At 39.4% G+C, this 14566-nt stretch overlaps 3 protein-coding genes across 6 annotated transcripts in view; all 3 read left to right on the top strand.

Moving 5' to 3' along the window:
- Positions 1–340, top strand: part of LOC103719029 (protein ENHANCED DISEASE RESISTANCE 2-like) — a 37920-nt gene extending 37580 nt beyond the window's left edge. Inside the window, exon 22 of the mRNA XM_008808085.3 lies at positions 18–340. Within this exon, the coding sequence (XP_008806307.2) occupies positions 18–104 (87 nt within the window). The 3' untranslated portion in view covers positions 105–340. The remainder of the gene's footprint in view (positions 1–17) is intronic.
- A 1445-nt stretch (positions 341–1785) lies between these two features.
- Positions 1786–5938, top strand: LOC103719028 (putative thiamine biosynthesis oxidoreductase ThiO). Of its 4 annotated transcripts, XM_008808081.3 has the most exons (8): positions 1786–2135; positions 2313–2421; positions 2574–2718; positions 3065–3116; positions 3211–3357; positions 3455–3566; positions 4861–4987; positions 5111–5938. In XM_008808081.3, exons 1-8 carry the CDS (start codon positions 1881–1883, stop codon positions 5562–5564), a joined length of 1401 nt encoding a protein of 466 aa, XP_008806303.2. In that variant the 5' UTR covers positions 1786–1880; the 3' UTR covers positions 5565–5938. The 4 variants fall into 4 exon arrangements, with proteins under 4 accessions (XP_008806303.2, XP_026665039.2, XP_038983839.1 ...); XM_026809238.2 differs by having other exon boundaries at positions 1787–2135; positions 2574–3116; XM_039127911.1 differs by having other exon boundaries at positions 1787–2135; positions 2574–3116; positions 3204–3357.
- Positions 5939–6487: 549 nt separating this feature from the next.
- Positions 6488–12387, top strand: LOC103719027 (proteasome subunit beta type-3). Its single transcript, XM_008808080.4, has 7 exons — positions 6488–6655; positions 6772–6953; positions 7061–7168; positions 7465–7554; positions 10509–10593; positions 11183–11277; positions 12028–12387. Exons 1-7 carry the CDS (start codon positions 6650–6652, stop codon positions 12074–12076), a joined length of 615 nt encoding a protein of 204 aa, XP_008806302.2. The 5' UTR covers positions 6488–6649; the 3' UTR covers positions 12077–12387.
- Positions 12388–14566: the final 2179 nt, after the last annotated feature.

Here is a 14566-nt window from a genome sequence, read left to right as displayed (position 1 = left end):
AGCTGAGTCTATTGCAGGCGAAGGAAGAGAAAGAACTGCCTGAGTACATTCTGGGGACTGTTCGGTTGAACCGTGTGAGGCTTGACTCTGCAGTGCCATTTTGAGGCATGTCCTCGCTTTGTACCAAGCTTTGAGGTGCTTTGGTGGTCTTCTGTTGTTGTATCTCAAGACTTGCTTGCCAGTTATTCATGTAATTATTCTTTTTCTTGGCAATAAATGAGAAAGCATTCTTTCAACCACATGTTTCAACAGTAAACTAGCATGGTTATTCTGCTGCCAATATCTGTCTGAGTACATTTAATCTAGCGTTAAATGTGATAGTATTGATCAAGGTTCACAATCTCATTATCAAACTCTATATTGGTGCCATCTTGGTATAGTGTCATTTAAGTCTGGTGCAGAGATCGGTTCAGCATATCAATCAATATGCTTCCGTAAACCATGCTGGTTTAGTGCCAGTATGATACGTTATGCTTGGTATGCATTAATTTGAACCGGTGCTGCATACGATGCTATTAGTGGTGTACCCTGTCAAAATTCTATTAAAAATTAGTGGACCAGAAATATTTATTTGTTCGGTGCTTCTCTTGACACATCTCATGTGAAGAAAGATGGTCTAATTTGTGTTGTTAGCACGGCCGATAACAATGGATGGTTCTAATCTCCAACTGTGAACAACACAGCCTAGCTGGTTCAGGATAGGATTAGGCGTCATATACAGGTATCTATTCTGCGAAACAATAATGTTGTAACCATGGACTGGTTCCAGCGCACGCAGACCCGCATAGCAATGTTGAAACACGGCAATTCCAAGGTTTCTTGAACCCCCCAGTACTGATGGTAGATAACAGCACAAAGTCCAGCATAGGTGCAGCCATCGCAGAGTGATTAGATTGCATGGCACCGTTCCAGTTTGCAACCTCAGGAGCTACAGCATAATAATCACTCCTGTGAGAAATGATTACAAGGAAATGAGCATGATTTTGTAAACAGCAGATTTATCTATGTTCCAAACACCTCAAGTTGCCTCAAGGACTTGGAACAGTTTTGTATAGGCGATGACCGCAGTTACGGCATTTGCATTGGTCATTGCGGTCGTCGCCAGCGCTGTCTGCGGACTATATGCAGTCATCATGAATATCATTAGATCCAAAAAGACCATAACATTATGACGAGGTTATGACAAGAAGTTCAAAACAGTAGATGCCTACTAAGATTTAAAAGTTCAGCACTCCAAACAAGCGATCCTATCATCACCATGCTTTTCTTGTTCAAAAAGAGCACCATGCTTTTTTTGTTCAAAAAGAGGATCCAAGTTGTGACATTGCCTGTGGCCGCCTTGATGATCCCTTCCATAGGAAGATTCTATATTATATTATAATATGCCGTACCGGTTCGAACCGAGCAGTATAGAGTATACCGTACCATACCGGTTTGATACCGGTATTTGTTATTGATGATGTAACGACACTTGATATGCTAAAAAAATTCCTTATCATAACGTACCAACTCTATACTGGTGTAATACCAGTACAAGATTCGGTATCGAAACGGCAAACCTTGCATATTATAGGCATGTTGACTTCAAGAACTATATCAAAAATAATCCATGTCCATGAAGCTATGCATTCTGATGGTTCTACTTATCTAAGCAATCATCATTTAATCTTACTAAACGATGGTCTTGATGGTGATTTCATTAAGATTCTAACCAACCACCGAGAAACTTCTTTCCTTCGAACAGCACGTGAGTTGCACGTTACTGCTATTATTACATAAGCCTGGGGAAGGCAGACAGAACTAGCGGAGGCCAAAGGCTTTTTCTTATCGGCGCGGGCTGGAGGAAAACAGTCGAACACCTGGCAGGCTTTCCTCTTCTCATGCCGCCGGCGCTCCACCTCCGCCCTTGCCTCCATCGCCTACCAACCGACTTCCCTGACCCCAACTCCAACGGAAGGAGATGCCTCCAAAGAGCTCGGGTTCCACAAAGAAGAAGCTACGCGAACGCCTCTTCTCCTCTCCTCTCGTCTTCTTCTCTCCTACAACCCTCTTCCCTTAGAAGCAAGTGTCCTTTCATGTATGCGGTCCTCGGCGCTGGCTTCGCTGGACTATCCGTGGTTTGGCATCTTCTGAAGGTCCGGTATCTTCTTTAGCTCATGACCAAAAGAAAAGCCTTAGAATTGCAAACACGGACATGGCTGCTAAAATGTTGCAAAATGGTTACTTAGCTTACTTTCTTGAAGCGAGGCCTGGCAAAACTCTGAGTATATACTTGCATTTTCCTCTTATCGGTTTATGTTGAATGGGCGCAGCATGGTCCGAAGGAGTCTCCTATGCGCATAGATATTTATGACGAAGTTGGGATAGGTGGCGGTGCATCCGGTGTTTCTGGAGGACTGCTTCATCCCTACTCCCCTAAAGGTCTGCGTGGCGATGTTTGTCTAAATTTTTTTTTTTTCTGAAACTCTGTGTTTCTTAATAAGCACCAGGCATGGTTTTTTAATCTGTCAAGTTTAGGTTGTCGCATTTGAAGCTGATACTGTTTTATTGCATTTTGTTACTGGTAATTGCAGCTAAGCTCCTATGGAGAGGCTCCGAATGCTGGAAAGAGTGCTTGGAACTGTCAACTATTGCAGAAAGAACGATGGATGCCGGAGCCTCAAATGGGATGATTCAAGATCCATCATGCGTATTTGACGAAACGATGATTTGGAGAAGGCAGTTGTCTCTTCCTTAAAGATTTTACTTTAGGTTTTGGTGAAGGATTTATAGTATTGGGTTTAAGTATGACATATTGGTATTCTATTATAACTAGTGTTTGTTCTACCATGTATTTGTATGTTCAGAGATGCAAGGATTGGACAGATGTTTAGAAATTTGGTAATACATGGTTACATTAGGGAGTAGGTGCAGGGTTTTAGTATCCTGATTGCTATAATAATATTTGAGCTGATCAACTATTTTCTATACTGACCTGCACCATCTCATAACTGCTACAGATGCTCAAATGCTTTAGCTTTCCTAGATCTTCGCAGCCAATGCTTGTTTGATTGTTGCATTTCAGGGGAATATTAAGGCCTGCAACATCAGAGAAGAATATGGAGATTTTGAAAGAGGTATATTCAGTCAACCTCATGGACAACATCTAGTCCTTTTTCTTTACTGTCTGTTCGTGTGTTCTGATTATTTGGTTGCCTCTCAAGTGATTAGAATGCCCAAAATTGCCTCAAGAGTTGCAATCTAGAAGTTCTAGATAGGAATGCTGCTCAGTGTCTTATACCTGATTTATGTGTGCCATTCAACTTTGCTGTTTATATGCCCCTAGCTATGAACATCCATCCCAAGAGATATCTTGAGGTTTGCATATTCTCTCCTTCTTCTGTTCTTTATAAGTTTACAATTTTTTATTCTTATCTTGTTATATATGTTAATATGATTTTTTTTTCATAAATAGGCACTGTTTTTAGCATGCCATCATCTAGCAGATGAGGAATCTATATCAGGTTCTGAAGAAAGAGAGATAAATCTGTTCAAGGAACCCGTCAGCAGTCTTCGTGGACTATCAGGCAATTTTCTGCACTACTTTTGGATTTTTTTCGATGTCAATGTACCTTTCATCAATAGCATGCCATAATTACTACCATGTATGTAGGCATGCTTGGTACATGGAAGACAAGAAGATGTATGAAGAACGATCATTCATGAACTTATATGGTCAATGAACATATTTCAGTATCATGTATTTATGCCAAAGAATGTTTAGTAACTTGTTTGTTATTTATTTAAGTTTAGAATGGTTAAATATGGAAATTCCTTTTGATGATAAGTTACTTGATGCAACCACTACCAGTTGTCCATCAACACAAGGTGCTTATTTTGTTGCATATGTTGGAGTTCATCCTAGAGTCCAGCTGTGGAAATTCTTTGAGTTGTTCTGTCTTACTTATGAGGCATCCTAATATTGCACAATTTCAGTGAGTTAAACCTTAGCTTGAAAATTGGCTTGCAGAAAATGTAACAATGTATGTGTATTCCCTTCATGCTATGAGTTTTGTGGACTTAGAGGCCAACGGTCTGATGAATGTTTTTTAAATCCATTTTGATTTCTCATATATTGGCTGGTCGTCACATAACTTTCCATTTCCACAAATTTGTGGATCACAGCCAGGTGCATCACATGTGCCAATTCCATTTTTTTCAAGGTCTTTCTCATCATCGACATGAACTGTTTGCATCTGAATTGATTATGATAGTCATTATTTAAGCAACATACCATAAAATATGCTTTCAATCTCAAACTCCATTTTCGGTCCTGCACTTTTGACAGATTTCTGATTGTCTTCCAATTTTTGTCCTGGATGGAAATTAGTTTGCAGATTTGTTTTTTTTTTTTTTTTTTGCTAAAGACGGGTTTTCATACAATACGTGTACGAATACACCCAATAAAGTCAAAAAACACTAACTCACGGAGGGCCAGTGGCAGCTCCCCCTCTTGCAGATTTGTTTGGCTAAAGTCATCTGCAGCATCTTGCAGTAAGCTACTGGAAACAATAAATGGTGATTCTGATGATCTGCACGCATCAAAATTTTTGTTGCTGGGTGATACCCTCTTTAAACTTAAAACACAGATAATTTGTAAAAATCAACTTATATTCAGATACATAAAGTTGAATGATAATGCAAATAAACTCCTTATCAGATGGTGATGCCATTGAAGTGTCATCTGAATTTTTCTGGCCCTTGATATCATTTGTGGCTGTAAAATTGGTAGACTCCAGAAAATGCTGTCATTTGTATGTCGATCAACTATTCATGGCCTTGTCTTTTAATGCGGTTATGACTCTAAATGAAAATATGCAGAGGCATATGATGCAGTGATCATCTGCCTTGGTGCTAAAGCGGACTTGCTTCCCGAGCTCTCAGGAAAGCTCCCTCTAAGGACATGCAGAGGTGTTGTTGCAGAGCTCCAATTGCCTACTGATATGGGGTATGACCATCTATCTTCATCGGCGTGCTGGTTTCTACTTATGGTGTGTCATATACTGCAGTCAAACTCATCTATTCACTTATTTTCCCTTATTGGCTGTCCTGTTTCGAAATTCTATTGCAGAGGAGTATATGGTGACCAGAGCCCCTCCATACTATCTGATTCATGGCTTGCTTTCCAAGGGCCACGGAGTGTGTTTATGGGGTCAACATGGGAGTGGAGGTCTAAGAATTATGCGTCAAATGTCTCCGAAGAAGAAGCTTCAAGAGCAATGGAAGAACTTCTGCCGAAAGCTTCTGCTGTTTATCCAGCTATAAAGAAATGGACCTTCGTTGGAGCAAGGGCAGGTCTGAGGGCCATGCCGCCATTGACTCCTCAGGGATCACTGCCACTTTTGGGTTGTGTGAATGACGCCATTGGAACAAGGGGCAGGTGTATGTATTGGCTAGTTGGAGGCCTTGGTTCTAGGGGGCTTCTTTACCATGGTTTGGTAGGGAAATTGATAGCCCAAGCCGCGATCTCTTCTGATGAGAAGGTTCTCCCTCTGGAATTCACTTCATGGAAGAAGACGCTTTAGAAAGAACTACTTAGTGGTGTTTTCTGAATGTACGGAAAAACATGGGAAAGTTGCCTGAATTCCAAGTTTTGTTGGGATGAATCCTTTATTGCGTGCATCATCTGATAAATTGCCTTTTTTTTTTGTTCTCTCTTAAGTGATGGTACCTAAATTAACATTACTTATCTGCAGAGCTGGTTATGCTCGATGTCAATGCGAATGAAGCTTAGAATGATAAAGTTGGTGTATGAATAAGATGACTGGCTCAGTTTGGAACAAAGTTTATATTCAGATGCAGAAGAAAACATTGTATGTTTAGCTTGTATGCAGTATTTTTTTTTTTTCCATAAAGAATGAAGCTTGTGTTTTGCACAAAATGTAAATTAGTTATATTTTTTCAATCAACAGTATAATTGTTCCAGAGTTGAACTTCAATTACTCTTCCGATATACTGTAGGCTGCCAAAGCCCCTGCCTTTTCGTCCGGATAAAGAGTCCGACTGATTAAGCCCGGTCCATTTGATATCCGGCCCGGCCGGTCTAACATAACAAAAGTCTTTGTCGCCCTGCTTGTAAATATTTTTCTAAATATCAAATTTTGTATAAATATTTTTTAAAAAATTAATATTTACATATATATATTTGTATAAAATATTTATTTTATTTTATTTTTTTATACATATCATCATTAAAAAATAATAATTTCAAATTAAAATGATTAAAATATTTTTAATGAATAGATATAAAAAATATTTGCGATGAAGAAAAAAATAATTTTAAAATTTTATTTTATTTTTAATTAAAATAAATATAGTTTTTAACGAAGTTAGAAAAATTATTATATTAAAAGTATTTGCACAAAAATAATATTTTATAAAAATACGAGAATAAGTATAATTTTTTAAAAAATATTTATATAAATTTAAATTTTTTGAAGAATATTTATTCAAAAAAGTCTTTTTTATATTCTCCTGCTTCTTCCCCAAGTGGTCTTCGGAAAAGAGACGGGATCAAAACTCCTTTATTTTTTTCCTCTGCCCTCCCTCTACTCTCCTCCATCCCGCAGGACCCGCACATACATCGCCGGCTTCTTCTTTCCTCACGCCGATGTCGGTACGTCCTTCTTCAAGAAGCCCCAATCCAAGTCTTTTTTTAACTTCTCCCGACGATCAAGTCAAATTTAGGGCGATTCTTTGTTTCTTCTTTCTTTTTTTCCCTTGAATGTATAGATCTTCGAGTACAATGGGAGCGCCCTTGTGGCAATGGTGGGCAAGAACTGCTTCGCGATCGCGAGCGACCGGCGCCTCGGCGTTCAACTCCAGACCATCGCCACCGACTTCCAGAGGATCTTCAAGATCCACGATAAGCTCTATATTGGCCTCTCCGGCCTCGCCACCGACGTCCAAACCCTGTGAGCGCCCCCCGCCCACAAAAAAACCCTAGCCATAACCCCCTCTTCTTGAGTTGATTGGAAGATTTAATTCGTGCTCTTGTTGTTGTTGTTTTCCGGGGTTTCAGGTACCAGCGGCTTGCCTTCCGCCACAAGCTCTATCAGCTGCGAGAGGAGAGGGATATGAAGCCCGAGACCTTCGCCAGCCTCGTCTCCGCTCTTCTTTATGAAAAGAGGTTTCATCTTTCGTTCTTCTCTACTTCTGCCTCACAATTTGAAACTTGTTGAGAAACAACCCAGTCATTTGTAAGAAGTTAGACTAATACCTCTGGGATTTTCCTTTATGCTTGATAAATGTTGCCTCAATGATATTATTTGCGTGCCAGCACTGTGTTTTAGGTACTTGATGGTGTAATGGATTGTTCCTATAATTATTTCAGGGGAAAAGGCCCTTATTTGGGTTGATTTTTGCTTTATTATACTTGGTTTTTTAGCTAGATGACATGGCAGAAAAAAATTTATGTTTTTGTAGGTTTGGTCCCTACTTTTGCCAGCCAGTAATTGCTGGATTAGGAGATGACAGTGTGCCATTTATTTGTACTATGGATTGCCTCGGTGCCAAGTACGTTTTCTTTTCACCTTTTATATTAGTTAGACATGGGAATTTTCTGTTTCTTCTTCTTTACAATGACTGCTGATCTAGCTGCTCTAAATATTCTGGGTATAGAGTTGTTACATATTTTGCAGATAATCATTCAACTTATAATCACCATCTTTATGGGAATGGTAGATGCAGAAATTCTCAGAAAGCTCTTTTTGTAAAAGTGCTTCATTCTCTTACATATATCTCATGTATATTAATTTATCTATCCGTATGAGAGTGATAATGGGCCAATGGTGTATCTTAATTTCCTGATGACTGATCTTCCATTTTGTCACAATAAACATGCATAGATAGCTTTACTCATGTCCTTCAAAGAGACCCAGAACCTTACTAGTATTTGAACCATACTATGATAATGTGTTGGACGAAAATCAAAATTTATTTTCTTTTATAAGTTTGAAATGAATGCAGGTAGCATTTCAGGGAGCAGCAAATATGCTGTCATATGCCTAATCAATATGTGCATTCTTGAAAGTTGAAACTTATATGTAGGGACACACCTTGGGATATCACCTCACATTTTAAAGGTGAGCAAATAAAGTTATTGAACATAGCATATACAGGATAAGGAATATGGTGACCTGATCTCGTTCTAGAAGATTCTCTGTTGCACATATTGTCTAGAACATAGCAAATAAAGTTAGTGCACATATTTTTTTAATCATTTGATGGTTTAATACATGAAAATATGGAATTAAGAGTAAGTGCTGCTATTCCAATTTTGTGGAGGGATTGGCTGAAGGTAAACTTGCACCTGACATAGCCACATGTTAAATGCTATCATGAGGACAAACTTGTGCCTTTGGAGATGTTTCTGTGGAGCTGGTATGATTTGTCGGAATAGATGAATCATCTACTCTATCAATAGAAGCATAGAGCAGTTAGATGATAGAAGTTTGGTTTTCAACAACGCGGGGCCATCAGAGGCTCAATCCTTTTATCCTCTTATGTATTGAGCAAATAAAAGGATACGGAGTGTAATACAGTGCATTTAATCGAAGTGCATATGCTTATGGTGGCACGGCAAGTTTATAAGTCCTTTGTAAATGGTTTGGTAGTTATTCTTAAAGTTGTCAATTTAGAAGCTATTTTTAGCTTCTAAATGTTTTCATTGCCAGAGTTGCAAAAGTTTCTTTTTCTCCATCCAACTTGTGCTGTGTCCATATTGTCACACATATCCTAAACCTATTGTAGTGCAATATATCAGAAGAAATTTATGGCTAATAAACTCAACAATCTTGGGTGATAGAACATGTAGGCAAAAAATGTGGCTGTTCCAATTATCTTTGTCATTTGTACATTTGAATTGGGTCATTCCCAACTGATGTAAATTAGGCAATCCTTAAGTGGGAGCATAAGGTCAAAGTAGTTAGTATCTGATAAATTTTACTACTGCATATCCGAATATCTCATGAAAATTTCTTATTTTGTTTCTTTTACTATATGTCTGATCAGTTTTGTTTATGACATCTGAAGAATTTGATCTGTTGTATCAAATGACCAGAATAGCATGTCTTGCAGATAGATTGAGCTTTATTGGTCAAACTAGGATGACACACTTGCATGTATAATACATCCAACATAAAGTGTGGAATACATATATTAAACTCATGGCATAGCTTGATGGTAAGCTTCCAAATTTCAAAGGATGGGGTACATCAGTTGATTTTGAATTGGCCAATTGGGGATGTGATTTTGCTTTCTAGTGGAGGCTGGCTTTGATATTTGCTCACAGAACATGCCATAGAGAGTGTTGAGTTAGGAGTTTAGGATTCTTGTATTAATGGATAGACTAGCCTTGAGGGCTTAGATCATGTAACTGGAATATTCTGGAATGATCAGTTGTGTCTGGACCCGTTGCTAGGGCTAAATGCATAAAAGTACAATGTGTAGTAGCTGGATTTACTAGGGTGCTTACACAAGGTTTTCCTGCCCTTGCAACTCCTGTTCAGACTGGTCATGTATGCGCCTGCGGTGACATGTGAGTAGTTGTGATGGTACTACTTAGGTGTGGGTTCTTGGGGGCATGGTGACTCTGAAGTAGCTGCGGTGAGACTCGTGGTTTCTACATACATGGACCTGAAGCAACAATTTGCCTTAAGTGGACTGTGATCGGATAATCAGAGATTTAAAAAGGTTCAGTGATTTATCACTGTTTTGGAAGATGAACATGTGGGAGGGAAAAACAGCAAGTCTTCTAGCAAAGCAGATGGATATCAATAACTAAAGGTCAATTAGCAACTTCTCATATTTTGTACAACTTTTCTTAATGCTAACTAAAAACTACATGGGTGAACTTACTTTTATTATGAGAAGACTGATAACATAAATGTTGGATACCCTGTGATGAGACAAGAAGTTTGGTGAATGCAAACTTTGGGTTCCAGAGGATTTTTTTTCTGTGTTTTCTCTTTGTTTAAGGGTTTAAATTTAGTTTAAACCATATAGTTGTCTCATAGTATGGTGATTTAAGTGAAAGTGAAAATCTCATCATATTGTTGGGTAACTTATAACCTAGGGTGATAATTTTGGTTGAAGAACTCATCTAAGTTTGGGGAGTATGTATGCTTCTTGACTTTTGTTCAATCATCACATCACATGCTAGTATGGCTTATAGAGAAATTTAGGAAAGCTATATGGATGACTTTTTTATGATTTACACATGCAAATGAATTAAGATCAGATAGAATGCATAAAGAAGGCATCCTATGCACAAGAAGGTAAAATCCATGAGACCTGCACCATATCATCTGCAGGCTGATGGCTCCATATCTTGTCATGTGCAAAATCATTTTGAAATTCTATTAATGTTACTAATCTCCAACCATCTGACATGTTTTAGCTTTGTTTGTATACTTCTTGTAATTGTTTTGTGTGCATGCTCATCATGTGATTCTTAATCTTGCATGCAGGGAGCTTGCCAAAGACTTTGTTGTTTCTGGTACAGCCTCGGAGTCTCTTTATGGTGCTTGTGAATCCATGTACAAGCCTAACATGGTTAGTCGGCTTTCCTTAGATTGAGTGCTTGATATCACATGCTGTCTCATCCCTTCTTTGATTTGGTTCCATCTATATGGAAAGTTTCCAGTCAAACATATATGACAGAAAGTATAAATATTATGCATGCTTAATGGTCATAATATCAGCACTTGCAATAGTGAGGTTTTGGAGTCTATCCCAATGATGGAAAGCTCTATCTGGTCACACTTCTGCATTCGCTTTGAGTGACAGTTGGTGCTTAACATTTCAGATGTTCAATATGAGCTTCATAGTGAATGAAGTTAAAGTGTGCATGTCCAAGCAGAATGAATACGAACTTCAATAAGCTGAAAACTTAAAAAAAGAAAAAAAATGTGACTTGCTAATTTTATGCAAACTTTACAAGACAAGCACCAATCATGCAAAGTGGAAAATCAAGTCTCTCTCACACGATTTAGCGCATACTATAGAATTGCATAGGAAGAAACCAAAAGGACAGTGCCTCGTTCTTTTTTCATTTTTGTATTTTATTGCCAATGAATGCATCTTGTATGTTACTTTTTCTCCCATATTTAATGTATGTTAACAAAGTTTTTCTTGTTATTAGGAACCGGAGGAATTATTTGAGACAATCTCACAAGCACTGCTATCTTCTGTTGATCGTGATTGTTTGAGTGGTTGGGGAGGACATGTTTTTGTGGTGTAAGTTCATTTATCTCTTGCTATCCATTCCAGTTTTTTAACCTCTTGACTTTGGCTGAAGTAATCTTTTCTTATTAAAGATATGGTACATATGTGCAATCAGAAGAGAGAGATCATGGCTCCAGGCACTGCAGGCATGATCTAAAATTATTTCGTCAACTTTCCTCGATTCCATGGCAATCTGCTAAGTTAGCAGAGGAAACCATGAAATACAGTTTTTTCAACCCCGGGGCTAAAATTAAGTAAAACACCAAATTTCAACACCATTTATTGTGTTTTTGTGGGCATCTTCAATTTGCGAGATCCTTACCTTATTAACTGCTAGAAGTAACCTACATTGCCCATCAAGTGACTGAAATCTTCAAATATTCGGCTTTGTTAATCTCCAAATTTTCAGCTTTTATTATTTTCCATCAGGATAATTATCAAAGATAATCTTGTCCTTTTCAATCTGTATGTGACAATCATGAATCACTCCCATTTCTTTCTGCTGCGTAATTCCAAGGTACTTTTTTCTTGGAAGAGTACCGGACAGAAACCTCTAGTTAATCTATCAAGAATTTAAAAATATAATGGTTAAATTTCAATATCTTTTCTTGGTACAGCAGACCCTAAATGCCTTTGATACATCTCTTGATGACAAGATGTGCATTTTGTTCCGCCAACAATAGAAATATGATGTGTTTGGCCGATAATAGAGATCTCAAAGTTTATGGTCTGCTAAAGTTTGGCATTTCTTGGTTTCTGCAGGACTCCAACCCAAGTGCAGGAACGAACATTGAAGGGACGAATGGATTAATTCAATGTGAACCGAATGCAGGCTATATTTTCTCTCAAAGCTTCTTTCTTAAGCCTCCAATTGCACAACTGACAGTTGATTACCATCGAGACTGTAATTTATTAGGCTTTTTTAGTTAAACCTGAGAATTTCTTTTCACCCTTACAGTGTGTGGAATTCAGCATGAAATCTGGTTATGGGTTGTTGCCGTCTGCTTCTCAACTTTGCTTGGCTCTGTTACTTCATGGAGTTCGAGAAACATGTAAAATTCAGGATGCAGGATTTATGTCGCATTGTTATTTATCAAGTTCTGAGTTTTCCTCTTTTTTCTCCATTTTTTCACTGGAATGACAGATGTGTTCCATAGGAGATGAGTTTTTGACAAGATGCCTATATGGATCACCTGTGAAGACGAAAGAGAGGAAATCATGACATTCACAAATCACAAAACCTTCAGCTCTGCTTAGAAGCCCAACTTATCTACTGCCTTTGGCTTTTTGTGGCACAAGATAACTGGGTGTAAATCCATAATTGATTTCTCAATGCAAGATTTGGACAATATAAATATGGATAAGTTGATCTTTTTTTTTGGTGGACAAGTTAATCATTTATTGAGAAGTATTCTCCATCAAGTTTGCACTCTGTTAAGCTGAAAAAGGCTTTACGAGGAATGATCCTGCCGTGCTAGGATGAAGAGCACATCGACATTTTCCATCCAATTCGAACATTCATAACATGTTGGTTTCATGATCGGTCTTTAAACTGTTTCCATATATGTTCTTTCAGTATGGAAGCACAAATCCTTAGCTTTTCCCTAGTTAAAAGCCAAAATTTCTTGAATTCGAACAGCGAGTGACAAGAATGGGAAAGCCTGCCATTGACTCCCTGAGCCTGCCACAAAACCATTGACTCCGTCCATCAATGTCATATACATAATTGCTGCCAAGAAAAGCCAGGTATCCATCTCCCTGCTGCCATTTCAATCTAGTATGCTAGTGCTCGTTAATTCCCAGACAGCTCCCTTCGGCTGCTCTTGTCGTTGAAGAAACCGGCCGATGTGCCTGGGGGCTGGAGGCCATGCAGGGTGCGCCGAGCCATGGCCCATTGTGCCTTGATCCTTTTTTCAGGTGAAGGCCGTCCGGGAAGCGATTCAACAACGATGAGGGTTAGCTCCAACGGAAAATACGAGTCAAGAGAAGGATAGAAGAGCAGAATTCGACTTTGTTCTGGATAAGGTTGGCCCAGGCCTTGCCACTCAAGGCATGGTGGGTGACGAACTTGAGGATGTAGAGACCATGGCCCCGATCTCACCCTGCTTGCAGGTGGAGCCCGATCGCCTGGGTTCTTGGTCGAGGGGGGCGACTCGCCGGTAAGGCTGCAAATGGGTCGGGTCGACCCGGGACCCGCTTTAGACCCGACCCGCTTTAGACCCGACCCGACCCGAATTTTAGGACCCGCGGGGCCGGGTCGGGTCTTAAATTTAGACCCGATCTATTTTTCGGGTCGGGTCGGGTCCACCCAATCTTGATCCGGGATCCGACCCGACCCGTTACTATATAAAGCTAAATGCCTAAATCCTGCCTTCTCGCCTTCGGCCTTCCTCTCTTTTAGTCTTTTTCGATCCCGTACTTTCGTGTGGCCGACGGCCGTGCCCTAGATCTCGATCGCCTTCCAGCCTTCCTCTCCTTTTCGATCCCGTGCGGCCGTGCCCACTGCCCAGCAGCCCAGGTGCCCTGGATCTTGAGCGCCTTCCTCTCTTTTTCGATCCCGTGCGATCGTGCCCAGGTGCCCCGTGCCCTAACCTGTCATACTCTGGGGCATTTGCCCAGGTGCGATCTTGAGTGCCTTACGATGCTGGATGAGCTCGTCCAAGCCACCCAGGTGACGCTTTTCTTCCTCCCTAAGGCATTTGCTCCGATTTTTTTGGTTGTTTGATCTCCTTATCTCGAAATTGGCGGCAAAGATGGGATTTTTAGTGCGTGTTTCCTTCCAGCTCGAAGTATCTCTGGTTTTCATTTCTTTTTTTTTTTTTGATGCAAATTTTTTTTTCTTTTCTTTCTTTCTTTCTTTCTTTCTTTTTGGGTGGGGTGGGGAGGGGAAGAGAGCGGGGATTCTCTAATATGTGTATGGGTTACTCTATTTTTCTTTTTCTTATTATAGTTTGCTAAACTAGTTAAAGTATAATTAGTTATATTGCAGGGGTTAGATCCTCTTGCTGGAGTTCAAGTTGTCTACATTTGTCTTCTGAGCTGACTAGTGGATTAATTTAGGTATTTTGGTTGAAGGAAGCAGAAGGATTTTGTTTTTTCCCTCACTATTCTATGGAATTTAATGGCTTTTTTGGTTTCTTATCTAATGCACTTTTTTTGTCCACCTTGTTTTGTCCAGAAACTTGAAGTTTTTATATACTTAATCACTGCAAGCTCTATTCTATGCTCTTCCTAACCTGTCATACTCTGGGGTTAAACTTGTTCATCTTATGGACCCGACCGGACCCAAACCCGGACCCGA

Source organism: Phoenix dactylifera, chromosome 7 (assembly GCF_009389715.1).
Source record: "Phoenix dactylifera cultivar Barhee BC4 chromosome 7, palm_55x_up_171113_PBpolish2nd_filt_p, whole genome shotgun sequence".
Classification (NCBI taxonomy): domain Eukaryota; kingdom Viridiplantae; phylum Streptophyta; class Magnoliopsida; order Arecales; family Arecaceae; genus Phoenix; species Phoenix dactylifera.
This window is presented reverse-complemented; position numbering and strand designations above follow the sequence as displayed.

Bases quoted from the DNA above. Each gene is read 5' to 3' on its own strand.
- LOC103719027 (XM_008808080.4), top strand. The intron at 7,169-7,464 runs GTTTCATCTTTC...ATGTTTTTGTAG, and splicing joins GCTCTTCTTTATGAAAAGAG to GTTTGGTCCCTACTTTTGCC. The intron at 11,278-12,027 runs GTAAGTTCATTT...TGGTTTCTGCAG, and splicing joins GGAGGACATGTTTTTGTGGT to GACTCCAACCCAAGTGCAGG.
- LOC103719028 (XM_008808081.3), top strand. From the start codon at position 1,881: ATGCCGCCGGCGCTCCACCTCCGCCCTTGCCTCCATCGCCTACCAACC. The intron at 2,719-3,064 runs GCAGTTGTCTCT...GTTGCATTTCAG, and splicing joins GAAACGATGATTTGGAGAAG to GGGAATATTAAGGCCTGCAA. The intron at 3,117-3,210 runs GTATATTCAGTC...TCAAGTGATTAG, and splicing joins ATATGGAGATTTTGAAAGAG to AATGCCCAAAATTGCCTCAA.